This window comes from Haemorhous mexicanus, chromosome 2, assembly GCF_027477595.1.
Source record: "Haemorhous mexicanus isolate bHaeMex1 chromosome 2, bHaeMex1.pri, whole genome shotgun sequence".
Lineage (NCBI taxonomy): Eukaryota > Metazoa > Chordata > Aves > Passeriformes > Fringillidae > Haemorhous > Haemorhous mexicanus.
In genome coordinates, this window is record NC_082342.1 from 33,858,596 (window position 1) to 33,876,979 (window position 18,384).

The window sequence follows — 18,384 nt, forward strand, 5'->3', positions numbered from 1 at the left end:
ATTTTCTTTTCTGTTCTGGGGCCAGAGTTTAAAAAGAAATGGAATTTCTGTCTGCACTGCAAAAAGTGGCTCACCTGTTAATTCCAGCTTCTGGAAGGTAACCTTGTACTCAAGGCCAGATCAGTTTCTGAGTGGGATCACCCCCATTTGCAGTTCTTTGCTGCCAGGGGCTTGCTTTCAGCTTCAGCCAGATGGATAGTGGAAGTGAGCATGAAGAAAGCCACCATAAGGAAATGCTCAGCTAATCAGCAGCATGAATAAGGCCCAAAGATCAGTATTCTTATTCAGGAATAGAAACTGAAACTAATGTAAGGCTTATAAAGGCACAACAGTCTCCCAGGAAGCAATACACAATCCAGAAATACCCATGGCCGCCGTCAGTGTCAGAGGTAAGTACATTTATGTGAAAGGCAGGCCTATTTCTCCACAATCAAGATATTTGCTGTAGTTGTATCTAAAGGACTGGAGTGTAGACACAAATGTGTTTTGTTGGCTTCAGGATTCATAGGAGACAGATGTGGATTTGTGTTCTATGCCTTTGAATACATTACTGTATCTTGAGTCTTGGGTCCAGCTTCAAACTGTTAATATAATTTTGTTAACCTTGGTATGGCAGGAAGAATTCAAAATCCAAAAGAACTTTCACTGTGAAAAGAGATCTCAAAGGCATTTAAGAATGGAGCACTTTGGTTAGCTTATATATTCATCTATTTTGTTTTTATTGTGATAAGTAACTAGAATGTTCTTCTTAAAGAATCGGGGCAATAAGGCTGTGAGAGTAGTTGATCATGTCTCTGCTGATGTGGAAAACTATTTTCTTCGTGTTAAAATGTAATTTTACTCTGTATCATTCAGAATTTCTCATCTTCAAGAGCTAAGCTGCAGAAAAATGCCTTTAGTATTTTAATTATAAGTAAATTTTAAAATAAATATTCATTATATTATGTATAATTCATAAAAACAATTTTTTTTAAATTTAAAAAATATTTTATCAAATAAAATGACAGTTCCTAGATCCTTAATTTTCCTGTTGGTGGATTTTTACAAAATAAATAAGTAGCCTTGATCACCTGCTACTCTTTTCCTCTAGACCCTCAGCTGGGAAGGGATGAATAAGTCATGGGGTCAAAGTTGCTTGCCACTATGGCAGATCAAATGTGTATAATCAGGCAGGTCTGTGTTGCCACCCTGTATGTATTTGTTACCCTCCTTTCTGTACTGGTATTTTTTTCCTTGGCACTGATTTTTTTTTAGTTTTTTAGAAAGTTACAGATTAAGTAAAGGTGAGAAGTCAGTTGTGGAAATGTTTTTGTCTTGATTGCCAAGATTATGAGTACCAATGAGAAAATGGCTCAAGCTTTGCCTATCTCATTGAAGTGGTTTGGAAGATTTAAAGGGATAAGACATTTGATTCTGCTCTTTGATTAGTCAGGGAAAAACTGATGCAGTTCTGCTGAAATCAGGGAATTTAAACTTGAGTGTTTACACAATCAACCATAGTGTGCTAAACTGAGCAAGGATTCATGTACAAAATAGTTTAAACAACCATCAAGTTCCACTTCCAGGTAGGAGTCCACACCTCCTGCATCCCAGAGTGCCTATCCTGCTGTGCTGTGATTACTTACTGACCCCTTTTAGAGAAAAGAGATTTGACAGGGAGTGTATAGAACTGAAAGGGGTCTGGACAGAAAGGGTAGAGGAAATTTTGTTTTCTGACTCACTTTTCTCAGTGACTCACAAATCTTTTCTACACAGGTCCCTCATCCAGAGAGAACAACCAAGGGTAAGAGATGTAGCTCTATCACTCACTGCTGCCTGAGCTACTTAGCAATTTCCAGAGACAGCCTTTTGCCTTGTTTTATTCTTACTATCCCTTTCCTCAACCTTCCTTTTCCAGTTGCCTTACTGCTTTGGTTAGTGCTGATCTCTGAGTGGCAATGAGGTTTCTTACCCACCCAACAGTTCTCAAGGAGATGCTGGGGGTGTTCTGAAGCTTTCATCAAATTCCAGTTCTAGATCGCTAAATGGCAACTTTTCTCAAGCTGCTCATTTCTGATGGGAAAAGCTGGGAGTGGGAGTCCAAACATCATTGAAGTGCTGGGATCACAGTCCTGCTGGTACTTTTCTTCAGGTGGAAGATGCAGGCAAGAGACTTCCAAAGAAATTATTTGACTAGAGAAAATGGACGGGTGGTGTACCTGCTGTATGAAATCAGCTGGAGAACAGGTTCCATCTGGAGGAACTGGTGCTCGAACAACCATGAACAACATGCTGAAGTCAACTTCCTGGAAAATTGTTTCAATGACAGGACACAAACTCCTTGCTCCATCACCTGGTTCCTTTCAACTAGTCCCTGTGGAAACTGCTCCAGAAGGATTCTGGAATTCCTGAGGTCACACCCTAACGTGACCTTGGTAATATATGCAGCCAAGCTGTTCAGGCACCTCGATTTCCGGAACCGACAAGGTCTCCGCAACCTGATGGTGAATAGAGTCACTCTACGTATCATGAGTCTTGAAGGTAACCCAGCTACTCTTTGTCTAAGTGTGGATTGAAAGTTCTGGGATTGTGAGCACTCTTAGTTTGGAACAGAGATGATGGCTGGCTTTGGGGAGTGTTGTAAATGATCAACGAGAAAGCCAAATTAGTAAATGCGAAAGATTTCATTTTCGCGTCCGAAAACACGGTCCTCAAAAGCCACAGCCAAAGGGACAGCGTCGAGCCCGGGATCGGCGCTGGGTGAACCTAGATCCGACCTGTATCCCACCGGATCTCCCTCTGTTCACCAGTGCCATTTCCAGCGGGGCTGTTTTATACCGGTTTTTATGCCTGAGGCAGAGGCACTCGATTTCTTTTGTCACCTCGCACATGGATGAAGTTTCTTTCACTGTGCAGGGCTGGACAATCGCTGTTTCTTGGGTGGTGGTGGGTGCTGATCACTCCGGAGAAGTCGGGTATTCAGATGTATGTTTTTGACGACTTAGGTTATCTTGATTGATGATACTTATCAAGTACTGATGGTCCTTGGGTGTTCCCGGGTGGTTCGGAAGCCCATCTCTGCACCAGCCACGTCCTTTTTCACTTGTTAATGAGGCATTCTTTTCCTGCTGCCGCCAGGAGTTTCGCAAATTGGGTGTGGTAATCTGTCTCTGGGCTGTCCGTGGTCAGAGGCTCGTTGGATGTTTCATTTATTTCACAATTTTGTTTTTTATACATTTTCCCCCTAAGCATGAATTATTTTACATTACATATTACAGGTAGGACTAGTGAGTGCAAAAATGTCTCCCTCTTCTGCCTTATTTCTTCCCCAGTCCTGTACAGCAGCAGGACTGGCATGGTCATTTCCTCTTGCCAAATCTGAAGATGAAGGGCTGGAGGTTTCTCTAGCTATCCACATGTCCTTTATATGGAGTATAAAATCCTGTCCCTCCTAGAATACACATGCAGATCAGCTTGCCAGCTGCTTCAAGTCATTGGTTTCCCTTGGTAGCTGGAGAAGAGAAGGAAATTTATCTAAAGGACATGTTCAGATGATGCATCACAGAAGGTGTGTCTTGCCTTTTTGTGTGTGTGTCTTGCTTGCCTGGTGATGTTTGGCTGTAAAAACAGTCCAGACAAGCAGCTCACAAAAAGGAATGTATATTTGAAGAGGTGAACCTCACACACTGTTATAAATAAGAAGCTTGACTAGGCCAATATTCAAGCAGCAATCAATTTTTATTAATTAATATGGTAAAGTATTAGCAACACAGCGCTGGGTACAGTGGGGGAAGTTTTCCCTCCAACTGCACACTGATAGTTGGGGTTTATAGGTATTTATAGGGGTACTCATGAGCTTTCTCAGCAGTTTCTATTCTCAGTTTTTACTCATCAGCAGTTTCTATTCCCAGTTTTCATGTCACAATTCTATGCACTATTGTGATGTAGTTTTTCTCAGGATGCAGCCCAGAAAAAGGAGTATCCCAGGTGGTGGTGGTTCAGTTTCCAAAAGAAGGAAGAAGTCTCCCAGCTGGTGAGGTCCAGATTCCAGATGGGGGTCCACCTTTTGATTGCAATGACTATAAATCTCATAACAGTGATGTCCAGCTTCCCTTGGTCAAAACTATTAATCCTTGAGCTGATGTCCATCTTCCTTTCTCAAGCTGCATGTTTCCTTTTTATATATTCTAAAGCTACAGTTTCAAAGATCCTTACTACAAGCAATATTCTAAAATTATACTTCAAAAGGTTATTATTGCAAAACTCTTTAAGGCTTAGCTAAAAGAAGAAATTTCCTGTCATAAAAAGAACATCCTTAAAGCTTTAATTCAAATGCTCCTAAATCAACTTAAGGCTTATAAAGGTTGATTGCAAACAAAGGATAGTTTGAAAGGCCTTCTTCCATGCTTTGCTTTTCTCAGTTATTTTTAGAATTCATCTTTATAACTGTCCCATGGTAGGTTTCCACCCATATCACAATCACAAATACACATGCTACCTGTATGTACCTGACATGAAACACAGCTCTGTATTTCACACACACCTGTGTGGATATTTACCACTGGAGTGTGGAGCTATGAAACCCACCAGGTCAAATGTAATCTTAAAGGACATTACTTCTATTGGGGGCGCTGGTTCTGGGATTATAGCACCAGAGCACTGACAGAAGCTCTGGCCATCCTATCAACACTAAGATCAGTATGAAACTGCTAAATGTGAGAGTGCTCACTCCAGCTTTCCCCTGATCATTGGGATAAGTCAGACAGATTCATGATTGAAGCCACTTGTCCTACCGAAGCTGTGTTCTCAAGCACAGGGCTGCCAAAAGGAGAGCCTGGCCAGCTCTGACTGCATGTCCCACTTCCCTTTTCACTCCTGCCACTTGCTGATTCCTTCTCTCTTGGCTTTATGCCAGAGCATGCTATTTGTGATAAGGGTTACCCAAGCCACCACAATGATCAATTTCTCTCTCTGGCAATTCATTTTTAGACATATTGCTACTCTGTAGAGTTTTGCTTCCCCTTTCCACTGACTTGTTTGTGTAGTTATTTGTGCACACCTTGTATGAATACCTTTGTCCTTTACTGTATTCTTACTGAGAAACAAATGACCCACTGACATGTCAATGAAGAAAGAACTGGGCATCCTTTCATCAAGAGTGACTGGGTATATCTCTTCTTAGATTACAGTTACTGCTGGAGAAATTTTGTTGCACACCAGCCTGGAGAAGATGATTATTGGCCCCAGAACATCATTTTATACTTCATTCTGAATAGCATAGAACTCTTATATATCTTTTTGGTAAGTAGATTCCTGAAAAAACACCAAGAGCAAAAATAAATGCAAAAAAAATCCAAGAAAAAGGAGATTTGGGTGATCCCAGCAATGGTGTTAGCAGAAATGATAGTAGGAAAAATAAGCACGGGCTTGAAGCTGCATAAGCAGAGAGCCAAGCCGGCAAGAGATTGCCAAAGGATTATGCTGCTACATTGTGCCTTTTTGGTCAGGATCAGAGAAGAGAAGAGATTTAGCACTCCTCTCAGATTTTAACTAAGGAAAGGGTACATTATTTCAACCCTTTGCATGAATCAGCTACCAGTTCATTAGCTTGCAGCTTACCAGAGCTATTTGACCCCAGAAGCTCCTTCAGCTCTGTATTCATGATTCAAGTATTCTCTTTTTGCCTCAGGACAGGGCCATGGATTTCAGTTAAGTTCTGAGCAAGTTCAAAAGCCCAGATGGGTGGATTTACCTTCAGGATCAGAGTTTACAAATTAGAGTATAATATGACCGAGATCTGCTTTCCATGGGTCTTGCAATCCATACAACTGCGAAGTTATTTGTACAGCCTGATATCCTGCTCAGAAAGAGGAAGTGGTCTACTGAACAGGAGAGAAGACCAGGACTGGAGTAAAATGTGGGGCTCAGCCACCCTTTGTGGGGCAAGCCAGTTCTCGCTTGAACTGGTCCCTCTGTGCAGAATGGATGGCAGGAGGTGGAGGAAGGGATGCACAAAACTGCTGGCAGGAACTTGGAGCCACAGACACAAACCTAACCTGTTTGTAGGATGCTCTGATTGCCTTGGTTTTATTTCTGGCTGAGGAAAATGTACACATTCACTTCATTTCAGCTCCATCCACCCCAACCATTACACAGGACTTTCAGTACCTCAAGACCTGACCTTTCCATTTCTTGCCTGAGTAAGACATTCAGGTGACTGGATACACAGTCAGTAGCAATATCCAGTCAATCAGCTGATCTAACAAAGTGCTTTATGCAACGTAATGGTTTAGGAGACGTTTTCCCCTTGGCTTTCAGCCTTTCTGAGTCTCCTAATGCCTGAGATGATTAAATAATTTAGCAGCTTACGCACGATCCCGCGCACGGTGCGACGCCTGCCGGGAGCTGAGCAGAGCTGGCTGTGAAATGCTCCTCAGTGCTGACAGACTGCTGCTGACTCAGCACGGCTCCCCCGCTGTACAAGGGGAATCTGCCCTTCAGGCCTTGGTTTTAAAGAGCCAGCTAACAAATTGCCTGTCCCAGCGAGGCAACCTTGATGATTTCTGCAGAGTCCTGCTGGCTGGGAAGGCTGCTGGAAGTCAGGCACTTGCTCAACTGCTCTGCTGTCTCAGCTAAACACAAGCCACCCCTCAAAGGAATGAATGTGAACAGGGCCCATCATCAGTAGCTCTAACTAGCAAACTTCCACAGAAGGAATGGGAATGTCTGTGTGCTCAGCCCCTTTGAACATCCTGCCCTGTTTTACTAATTTTGCAGGGGTGCAATGAGGTGAGTGAGTTCCAGGCATGTGCTCCAGAGAAATACTCACTGCTGCATCAAGCCCTGGCCTCCCGGGCAGAAGAAAACCAGTGGGGATTTGGTGGAGTCCCACTGCAAAGAGCAGGGGATGGGGCCACTTGCCCTACGAGGAGAGGCTGAGTGAACAGGTTTTCCTTGACCTGTAGGGAAGGTGGCTAAGTGGGAGCTTAGTGCAAAAGTGCAGTTTTCCACTACAAAAAGGCAGTAAAGACATAGCCAAACTCTCCTCTGTGATGCACAGAGAGAAAACAAGGTGACACACACAAGCTGCAGTGAGGGAAATGCCAGCAGGATGGAAGGAAAAAGCCTGCTCTGACAATGGTTCTGTAATGGAACTGGAGAGGCTGTCACCTCCATCCCTGGAGACACTGAGAACTTCCCTCTGAGCTGCCAGATCCAGCCCTGGAGTGAGCCGTGCTGCAAACATGGTGTGCTACTAGAAATCTCTGGGCGGGGCCTTTCTAACACCCCAAAAAATCTGTCTTTCCACAGGATCCAACTCCACTTCCCCTTCATTCAGCTATGCCAGTTGCCACCTTTTAAATGTTTCCGTTTCTAAATGGTCTGTATTTCTCGGAGTGGTGTACATGGCATAGTAAATTATGAGGTGCTACCCTGTTGTCTGGAAAAATGTATCTTGAGGCAGATTACTTAATACACTAAAGGAGGACCAGCGTGATCTGCTGGAGCAGATGCTTTATTTTCAAATTCTCTATCATGCTGAAGAGACAGCTTAAGATTTTGGTATCAAATTTTTAGCTTTTTTTTTCTTCCTCCTAGGGGCTTCCTCCATTTCTGGCAAACTGAATGCTAACGAGCCTCACCACCATTCTTTCAAGCTCAGTTTGTGCATCAATACAAGACCAGAAAAGCCAGTCTCTGGCAGCCTTTTCTTCTGCAGCCTTGCTAAGTTTCTTGCTGCCACCAGAGAAGACTCTTATCACTGTCTGGGCATTGCTAAGTGTTGAACAGAACAGAAGGAGCACATGAGAAGCCATCAGGAAGCTTGGATGATGCAGCCAGGCACCCAGGACACTCTGGTCTTTACAGACCTTTTTGAGAGCCCAGTGGGGGATGGAGACCATGCTTCATAATCAGGCCTTCCACATCTGCAGATTCTGCAATCAGACTCTGAAAAAGTGTCCTCTTGAGACATGTGTCCTCATGTAACATTTTTCATGCTCTGATCTGTTCTAAAGAAGTAACCAGCCATGCATTCTTGGTTTCAGAATTTTTTAAGAAGATCACTTTTATGGCCACATGTGTATATTTCAGAATATATTTCATACTAATAAAGTATTTATGCAATACTGTAATAATACTTCATTTTAAGGTTTTATTTATGAGTGTAAACTTTGTTTATGACTGTAAAAGCAGTATAATAAAAGGGAAGATGTCAACATTGTGGAAACTTTGCTTTTCTTGTTCAGCTCCTTGGTGGACATCCTTCCCTTGTAATTCCACACTCTGGAGACATAGGTGCTCATTGCAAACTGGGGAAACAAAGTAAAAAGTCTCTGCTTTTCCAGCTGGAAACACCGAGTGGAATGGTGAAGTAGGAGATGCTGAAATCTCTGAGCTCTCTCTGCTGGAAGAAGGCAAAAAGAAGATACAGGTGTGTTGGGTCTTGCAGCAGTTTTGAATTTGAACAGCAAATAATGTAGATTATCTGAATGAATCATGTGGGGAGCTCCATGTGTCATGATTCCCAGCCTCTTCAAGCAGGAGGCCCACTGTGTGATCCCACTGGGGAATGTGCTGATGCTGGGATCCACAACATGCACAAATGATAACTGGAAGAACAAGGCAGGGGCTGGTGGGAACTGTGCCTATCTCTTCCAGTTCATTTATGCTTATAGCATCCTTTGGCCATGCAAAAATCTCCAGATGTTTAGCAGACCATTGAGACAGCCAGAAAAGCTGCAGGCTGAGGAAGCAGCTCCAGTCCCCGCAGTGTGGGAGTGTATCTAAGGCTGGGCATAGCTGGCTGGGGAGTGTCTCCTACCTTAGACGAATAAAGCAACTCCAAACAATGTATAGGGCAGCTAAAGGTTTCTTGTCCCTGTCCAGGGCCTCATATTGGATGCCACATGCTCTCTTTCTGGACATTATGGAGTTTACTCCTTGTTTCCTTAGGGAGCAATCAAATCACTTGGTCAACATGCAGCTTAGTGCAGCAGGGTCCATAACCATTCATGCCCAGGGCTCAGCCTTTTCCACTGAAGGCAGGAGGACAAACTTTCTCTGGTCTGTTTGGAAACTTTCTCTGGTCTGTTTTGGAAACTTCCAAGTCGGCCCAGTGAAGTTTTCCACACTAGTTTTAGCTGCCAGAGTGAATTTGCAATCTGCTGAATCTCTGCTGTGCCCCTACTGGTGTGTGAAGCCTAGAGGTGGGTCTACCCCACTGGTAGCCTTTAAAGGTAACCACAGAAGGCAGCTGGTCTGCTCTCATCTTCTCCTGGCCCTCTGGACTCATAAAAACAGTGTGCCAGCTGGTAGAGAGGGATAGTTCTTAAGTGTGAATTAATGATAATATTATAGTGGGGAGACATCAACGCCCTCCCTGTGCTGGAACTTGGGTGCAACAGCAGCAACAGCAACGGAGTTTTAGCCATATCTGATGTGGGTTTGGAAGCCTGAGGGGAAACCTGCCTAAGACAGAAGTGTATGAGAGGTTTAAAAGCCAAAGGCAGCCTTCAGAATATTTGCCACCCTTTGGTGCCTCCCCATCTGCTATGACCTCTGCTCTTGCAGCAACCCACTTTCTCCTTCTCCAGCAGGGGCTCTGCTCCTCATTGCTCACGTGCTCTGAGCCAGGGTCTCTTCTCTGCCAAATCCCTTCATGTTTCTTCTGTGAACCAAACCTGACTTCCATCACTGTGAGTATTTAATACATATGTGATGAAATAATGACATTTCTGCTCATAGGAACGCTAAGGGGTCAGCACCAGGGAGAGTAGAAAAGCGTACTCAAAGACAATGCTGGACACAAATACATGTAGACTGAAAACCCCCTGAAGGGACAAGTAGCAAGGGAGATTCCATGACCCTGAAACCCCTTTCTATCCTGATTTCCAAGTACCAGCACGCAGCAGAGGAAGAGAAAAGGAGGGAGAAGCCATGCTTGTGTTTGCAAGGGTCTGGAGTGTGCCTCTGCATTGTTCAATGGTAATCTGTTTCTCATTACTGCAAACTCCAAGGACACCGTGTACTGACCTGGAGGAATGCTGTGTGCAGCTGTGGGAATGATGTCAGTGTCCTGCTCTTCTGTGGACATGTTCTGGGGGCTGTTCAGAGACAGCTTTGGGAGCTGTTTGCAGCACGGATCAGCATCTCTGCAAGGCAACACCCTCAGCAGGGCAGCAGACACCCCGTGCACCAGGGGATGGCAGCCATGCCCAGCTGTCCACACCAGCTGCCATCCCGTTTTCCCTGTTTCCTCTCTTATCAAGGACTCCACAGCCACCTGGATGTGCCTGTGCCTTGTTCATTGCTGCAAACCATGGAGTATTGACCAAGCAAGACTGAGGTTTTCAGTGAGCACCATAGCCCCTGGTCTGGCTGCTCCCCACAGCTTGGGGAGGAAATGCTCTCCCAGAAATCCCAAGCCCCCATTTCCCACAGCTCAGGCAGCTGGCACTGGAGGTATATTTGCCACAGTCCCCTTGAGAGCTTAGCTTTTGCCCAGGTGCTTGTAAAGGAGAGAGACACCTAGAATACCACACCCACAATCCCCATAAGGCTGTAAAGATAAGTGGTTCTCAAAAATATATAATCAGTAGTGAAATGTTCACTATACAAACAGTCTCCAAAGCAAGAAAAATATCTTGGGTTAATAAAGTAATGTTACTGCATAACAGCCACCCTCCTGGGAGTTTTTCTTGGCAGAGACACCTAAAGCATTTGAGGCTGAATTAATTTAGAAAGACAAATTAAAGAATATCTTGTAACAAACAATGTGAATTGGTATTTGTGAACAGAAAAAGTGCAGTTAAAACAATCTTGTGAGCAAAAGAACTAAATTCCTATAGCTGATTCACATGGATTAACTCTAGAGTCCACTCTGAATTTAATCAGATTTGTGTTCAGAAGAATCTAAACATAGGATGTATTCTTAATATATTTCATGATTCTTTGTATTTACTCATTGCATTTTTTTCTCCTCCTGTACAATGTCACCTGTTGTCATCTTCCAACAAGTATCTTCAACGCAGTGTTAGTCAGAATTTAGGCAAAAGCTGGAATCTCAACCCCTTTTTAAGAAAATGCTAATTTTTTTCTTACAATTTCACTGAGAAGGACAATGCTGTTGTACAGGCCAATATCAAAAATTGAAAGATGAAGATTCTTTATACTTCTTGTTTTTTGAAGCATTTTAGGTCAGCCCTTTTATGTCCAGTGTGGTCAATTATGAGTCATGAATGGGCACAACAGGCTGGCCATCAATGAAAGAAGCATGTCAAATAACTTCAGAGATTTTTGGTAGTATTTCCAAAGTATCCAAACAATTTATCTGCCTTGATCTGCTGGGTGACATTGTCAATAACTTCAAAACTACAAGTAAAACTATGAAGACAGTTTAATATTTCCAGGTTGTACCTCCAGAAATCAGAAAGAAGAGATGACATGTCAATCCTGTGTCCAATTGACCTCCTTCACCCACATGATAGCAAAAAAACCACAAAACCAGATGCTTATTTGTAAGACCTTTATTTACATAAATAATATGCACCATATGAAACAAATATACAACACCATGCTTGCAAATTAATGCTTTGCAAAGGACTGTCATTGCTATTCCTGGTCGAAATTCCCCAAGCTCAGAGTGCTTTGGGAGCCTGAAGTTGTAGGAAGCTTGTGAGGTGCCTGGTTGTGACCTCTGCTAGCAGGAGGAGGCCCTGTAGGAGCAGGGCTCTCTGCTGTCCTAGCACCAGGGGAGGTGTCCTGAGGAGCCTCCAACCTCACCCAGAGAGGGGAACAGGATGGAGCAGAGAATTTAGAGCCGTCATGAAGGAAATGACAGGGCACACCCAGAGTGTGGGACACACTTAGCCTTGTCCAAGCCTCAAGAGGCTGGATTGGAGAGGGCAATCCAGCTGCAATCCAGGGGGTGGGAAGGTGGAGGTGAGCAGGCATGTACTGTGAACCTGTATCTTCAGCCTGTAAAGAATGTGTCCACCAGATCAGGAGCTAATGGGGTCCTCTAGTGGAAACAGAGTGATTGCCAGGCAGGAGGGCGGTTTGATTTTTGCCCCTACAGAAGATATCTATTTGCAGGCCAGAGAGCTTTGTGTATGCCAGGATTTTTTTCTGGCCAGCTCTCAGTACAGGCACCAGCTAGACATTGCTGGCCATATTATGGACAGTAAAAGACTTGGAAAAACAGAAGACTGTGGGTCTGTAAAGGTGCCTCCAGCAGAGGCAGCTGGCTGGGGAGGGAGCACATTGCATGTCTGGTCTTTGGGGAAATGCTCAGAGGATGAAGAGCACTCCACACAGGGAGAGCTCTGCACACAATCCTCTTAGAGACACCTGCTGGCTTCACGTGAGGTTTCCAAGCTGAGCTACCTGGGCTGTCAAGGACTCACTTCAACACTCTCAGCTGAGCTTTCCAGTGGCTGGCCAACTTTGCTGTTAATACATAGGCTGCACCACTTCAGTCGTGATGGTTTTCACTTCCTACCAACATCCAGAAGGACAAATAAACCATTTCACAGCTGAGGACACTGAGCACCTGAGTGTAGTGCAGCTCTATGAGCCAGAAAATGTGCTCCCTGAAGCCTTCATGGAATGTGCAGATCAGTGCAGTGCCAGTGCCAGTGAGAACACAGTCACACAAACAGCTTTTCAGGCTGTCTGCTCCCACCTGGGCAAGGCTAAACCCAGAGCTCCATTTAGTGGATCACCTGGATTAGCTCTGCAGGGAGGCAAATCACTCTCTGGCAATGTCACTGCAGTCCTGGCTATTCCCAGTTAGCAATGGATAAGGTGTGAGCCTGGGGCAGGTGTCTTCACAAGATCAGCCTAATTCTCCTTGGAAATAAGAAGTAAGGATAGTCTTATCTCTAGACACAGGGCTGGAAGGAAGAGCGATGTAAGGAGGGAAGAGGAGGAAGATCCGTCACAAGGGAGAGAGTTGGAAATCAAAGAGCAAGTGCTTGTGAAGTCTTCTGATTGCTGATGACTTTCACTTCAAAGTCCCAGAATTTTAAAAGCATCTCGTAAATCATCTACTTCGTACAGCGGCTGCAGGACAAAACAGAAATGGTAGGTCAGTTGTCAAGTGAGCAGGAACCCGTGAATATGAGGAAGGAATGGCAGGAGATGGGATGAGAGGTGGAGGAAGGGGAAATTAACATGGAGAGAAGAGATGAAAAAAGTTGGGGGAAGAGGCATAAGGGATGTGGAAGATGAAGACACATGAGTGAATGAAATGGCAGATAGCAGGGATGAGCAGCAAGAGCAGAGAGGAATTACAGTGAGGAATAGAGGAATAAGCTGAGGGAAGAAGCACTGGAAGCAAAAGGAGAATTGTCCCTTACCAGGAGGATTCGTCGAAGCTTCCTGGCAAGATGGACAGAGTTTTCATGCAGCCCTTCCCAGCCTTTGAATGCTTGTTCCCTGTTCTCCACAAATGTGTTCCAGCAGTAGAAGTAATCTGTGCAAGATATGGGGGAGTTGCAGGTGCTCAACAGGACACTGATCACTAAATCATCACGCTCTGCATCATCTTCTCTGGCACTTTGCCCGACCTTCTCCCCTTCTCCTGGGTCTTCCCAACACCCCTTGGTTCTCCATCATCTCTTTCCTGCCTGCACAACTCACCTTTGAAGGTCATGATGGCAATCTGTGCCCCCGCCTTGTGCAGGCGCCTCAGCCCCTCGGGCTCTGCCTTGCGCTCCTCGCAGAAGTAGAGGCGGGCCATGAAGATGCGGAGGCTCAGGTTGGGGTAGGAGCGCAGGAAGCTGGCGATGTGCTGGGCGCAGTCGTAGCAGGGGCTCCAGGAGGTGAACCAGGTGATTCGGTAGCAGCGTCCCGGGTCCAGGTCCCAGGCTGCGATGTAGCGCAGGAAGAGCACCTCCACGTGGCAGCCCATCTTCGGGAAACCGGGAGAGACCGGGACGAGGTGTCAGCAGGGTGTGAGAGGGGCAGGGAGGCAGGGCTGGCGTGGATGGGGTGTGAGGGAGGAGAAATAAGGTGCGGGGAGTGCTCTTGGGTCGGCACACACGGGGACAAGGCACGGTAGTACTTCAGGGCTAGAGAAGAGCTGGTGGGCGCTGATGTGGAGGGATGTACAAACGGGATGGGCGGGAGCTAAGCAGGAAGGTAGGGAGACTGGAAAAGCAGCAGGGAGTGTGGATGTCTCACTGGTAACTTGCTCCAGGGTAGCACAAAGTACAGCTTTACCCAGAGGCTGCATCCCTCAGACGGTGTGCACCAGGTGTGTCTGCACCAGCACAGCGCCCAGGTGTGCCTGTGCCAGCACAGCATCCAGGTGTGCCTACACCAGCACAGCACCCAGATGTGCCTGTGCCAGCACAGCACCCAGATGTGCCTGTGCCAGCACAGCATCCAGGTGTGCCTACACCAGCACAGTGCCCAGGTGTGCCTATACCAGCAACGTGCCCAGGTGTGCCTACACCAGCACAGCGCCCAGGTGTGCCTGCATTGCTGTTGCAGCCCTCTGCTCCCTGCTGCCCCAAGCAAACTGGAGCTGCGGGCTCCAGAACAGGCTGGCAAGGTGTTCCCCCCCTACCTGATTGCGCAGGTATCCAAAATCCAGGGAGCAGGAGGTAGCGCTGTCCCGGCGCTTCACCACATAGCACAGGTAGGTCTCACGCCGGCCCTTGGCCTTGCGCAGGTTCCTGAAGTTGTAGAGGAAGAGTCTCCTTTGCATGAGGATGCTGCAGGAGAAGACAAGAGAGAATTTACATTTGCTCATGTAGCCAGTAGTTTACCATGTCTCTGTTGAGGGCTCAGCACCAAAAATATCCTCTTCACATCCAAGCCTCTCTGTACGAGAAAAGTGTCGGTAATTTGCATGAAATGTTCTAGGGAAAGGATGCAGACGTGACTCTGGGGATGAAGCAGGTGACCTTGTGAGTGGAAATGGTGTGTGAATTAATAGTGATTAGTCAAACAGCAACTATGGCTGGGCAGAGTGTGAAAATATCTGAAAATATCCAGAGCATGGACACCAGTGAGGGAGGAGGATGAAGGTACCTGAGAAGACCTGTGAGGATGAGAGGGTATGGAGTTCAGCCATCAAGAGATGTTATTTTTGCTCTATGAAACCCAGAAAATCCACTGGGGCAAGGGACGGACCAAATCAGAATCTCTCCAGAGAAGACTGGACTGAATACCTTCCAATCTCTACCTAAAAGAAGAGCAGAGTTGAGTGTGCAGGACCAGGGAAAGATGCCATCCAGTAGCTGATGGAATATTTAAATGGTAGATGTGCTGACACCTCCCCAGACACAAGTACCATTTCCACAGCGGACAGACATCAAGACTGGCATGGGCTTGCTCCTGTGCCCAGGGACCACGCTGGGGAGAGGCAGCAGGAGCACAGGGAGGGTGTAAGGTACTCATGAGCCATTTCTGACAGCCTCACTGCCAAGTGGAGGGACACAGGCAGCTGGGTTCATTGAGGTGAGATACTCACCTCCCCCGCAGCAATGCAAAACAGAAGTGAATAGGTTAAAAATAATCACGTCCTTTGTCATCTTTTCCCACTGTTAGGCTGATGTTCAGCACAAAGATAGGGTACATTTAAGAGATATTGAGTGGGGTTTTCCCCAGAGGATCTCCAGTGAAGTGTAGAAAAGGGGAATTTGGGTTTGTTAGGAATTTAAATCTGAGAGTCTAGGCACATGTACACACCCTTCACCTGTTTGCCAATGTCACCATAAAGCTTGAACACTTCAGAGCACTAAATCACCAGCTAACAGGCATCCTCTCTGCCCCCCAGGAGCTTCTGTCCCTTGTGCACCCTGACACATGGCCACTGCATCGCAGGTACTCATTCATACTGTCACGCACATCCTCTTGCCTTTTGCTACCTAGTGATGGGCAGAGATTGTGTGACACTCCCTACGGCTCCTCACCTGCATCACAACATTCTCCCTCAGGCAGCCTTGCTCCCCTCATTGTCCCACAGACAGGCAAACGACTCTTTCCTGCCCTGCCCTGCCTCCCTCAGCCTGCAGTGCACAAATACCTGTCCTGCTCCCACAGAAAGAGGAAGCACACACATTCTCTGCCATGCCATGCTTGGTGCTGACAGCCTCCTGCAGAAGCACATCACATTCGAGCATGTCTTCTGTTAGAAGAAGGTCCATGGAGAAGGCTGCACACACTCAGGAGGGTAAAGCATCCCCATTAAGTATCTCCTGAAGCCCAGCAACAGTCTGAGGCTGTTCCTGAAGGTCTGTCCTGTAAGCATTGTTGCAGTCCTGCTCTGTTGTGTTGCAGGTTGTGTCAGGAGCAGAGCACGAGCTGATCCCACTGTATTCTGTCACCCCTTTCTCTGGCTGTTCATGGTGTGTGCCTGTTTCCCATACCCACTGTGTGTTCTTCACCATCTTTCTCACTCTTGGAGCTGACTCACTCCCTAGCACCTTGGATTCACCCTATTTCCCTGCCTTTGTGCAAAGACTTACAAATGAACACCTGTGTATATGCCTAACACACTCACACACACACACACATTGCTCTCCCCATAAAATTATCAACCAGTGCTTCACCACAGGTTTCTAAGCCTTAGATGTGTTATTGCAGGGGGTTGGAAAAGACTGTGCCCTGCAACAGAGATGCTGGAGAGGGGATCTGTTCTGTGGTGACAGATCCTCAGGTTGTCCAGGAAGGATAACCCAGAAAATTGCACAGGTGTGATAGATCAGAGGCTTGCAAAGCACTTACCTGGGGTGTGCCACAAGTGCAGAAAACAGAGCAGAGCCTTGTGCACAAGGCAACTGCTTGCTGAAGAAACATATTAGCCAAGTGAAAAACAATTACAGTTATGTTGAAGTTTCATTAAAACCCGTATGGAAAAATGCTTTTTATCTCACCAAAAACATAAGCGAAAACAGACTTTCCATTTTCTATTTTTTTTTTTAAGTTTTGGGCAAAACCATTTGCTTTCAAAATGTTTCTGATTCTTCTGATAATTGTCCCTTTTCTCATCTCATTCAATTTTTCTCTATTCAATGTTTTTGACCCTGCAGAGTCGCATGCGGATGCAAATAAGAGCGAAGAACAAGAAATGACCCCAAATCACAGAAAAATAAAATTACGATCACTTAGATTATTTTTCAGTTTCAGAACAAATTGAAGACAATTTGAATCACAGACGACATTTGTTCAACTAGAAATGTTCATTAACATCAGCTCTTTTTCTCCCTTTCCTCTGGAGTTCACCATCCCAGGTTTTTGTTTTTTTTTTTTCCCAGGGAAAATTTCAGAATATGGCTGGTGCAGATAGAATAATGAATGAACAGATGTTGTGTGGAGCAACTGAGCAGATGCCTGGCTAGGTGTAAACTGCTGGATATGCATGCAACTCCTATGGCTATAGCACAGCTTAAGGGAAAGCAGCAAGGACACAGGAGCTGTGACCACACCTGGGCACTGAGGAAACAGCCTGAACAGAGATCTCCTCCTCAATAAAGATTCATGAAATCAGAGTGAAGCCCCCTGAGTGTGTGCACAGGATGCCATTGTGGAGAGTGATTAGCCATAATAAGCTCACAGACTAATTGCAGTGCAAGTAGAGGATTGAGGGGCTTAAGTGGCAGATAGCATCTGACTGTTCATCCTTCTGTTATCATCCTTTGTTTCTAGAAAAGAAAAACAATGAAAGGAACAGAGAGTAGCCACAAGAAAGAAAAGACTAAAAGGGAAAAGTGCACAGGTGGCAGACAGTCAAAGAGAAAGAACAACAGAGACAGAGATGCAAGTTACAAGAGCAGGACAGGCAGGGAGTTGGATCAGTGGGTCACATGGGGAAAGGGAAAGGGATGGTCAACACCAGAGGGAAAGCAAGTTAATTCTGACAGAAAGACTCTCATCTCTCACAGGAGCAAGAAACTAGAGGCACTCCTTTTACCTGTCCATGACTCCCAGGGTCTTTCTCAGGTGATGGGATTACAGGGAGGTTGTCTCTCAGGCTCTGTCTGTGCAGCCCTCCGACCTGATGTACAGAAATGTGGACTGGCCTGGGTGTCCCCTCCCCAGTCACCCCTATCTACTCCCTGCTGGCTTTCATCGGGGTGTGGTTGAGGGAGGAGTTAGAAGGGTCTCTGGAGCTGCAGGAGCGCAAGAGAAAAGTGTTGAGATGCAAAGGGGCATCAGTTCTGAAAGATGCTCAGCACCCATTGGTCACCACCCCCCACTGCACTGCCTACCGCCCCCCCACCTGCAAAATTATTCTGAAATAATATCAATAGCATAACAAGGCAGGAAACATTGTCTAGTGGTTAGAGGGGGGCCTGAGAACTTGTGTACCACTAGTGTGAATGTGGGCAAAACCACACCATCCCTCCGGGCTTCGCATCACGCAGCTGTGCAGGGATGGTGGTGACCCTG

The 18,384-nt window shown here is 45.9% G+C and overlaps 2 protein-coding genes across 3 annotated transcripts; one reads left to right on the forward strand and one right to left on the reverse strand.

Annotated features, from left to right (window-relative positions):
- Positions 1–276: 276 nt before the first annotated feature.
- On the forward strand, positions 277–8,198 carry LOC132323304 (C->U-editing enzyme APOBEC-1-like). Of its 2 annotated transcripts, XM_059838350.1 has the most exons (5): positions 277–389; positions 1,756–1,783; positions 2,132–2,520; positions 5,162–5,280; positions 7,579–8,198. In XM_059838350.1, the coding sequence occupies exons 1-5, from the start codon at positions 368–370 to the stop codon at positions 7,603–7,605; spliced, it is 585 nt and encodes a 194-aa protein (XP_059694333.1). In that variant the 5' UTR covers positions 277–367; the 3' UTR covers positions 7,606–8,198. The 2 variants fall into 2 exon arrangements, with proteins under 2 accessions (XP_059694333.1, XP_059694332.1); XM_059838349.1 differs by lacking the exons at positions 5,162–5,280; positions 7,579–8,198 and adding an exon at positions 3,938–5,154.
- Positions 8,199–11,492: 3,294 nt separating this feature from the next.
- Positions 11,493–18,092, reverse strand: LOC132323305 (single-stranded DNA cytosine deaminase). Its single transcript, XM_059838351.1, has 5 exons — positions 17,906–18,092; positions 14,555–14,702; positions 13,624–13,894; positions 13,341–13,456; positions 11,493–13,044 (listed from the first exon to the last, which is right to left on the reverse strand). Exons 1-5 carry the CDS (start codon positions 17,911–17,913, stop codon positions 12,991–12,993), a joined length of 597 nt encoding a protein of 198 aa, XP_059694334.1. The 5' UTR covers positions 17,914–18,092; the 3' UTR covers positions 11,493–12,990.
- Between the last annotated feature and the right edge of the window lie 292 nt (positions 18,093–18,384).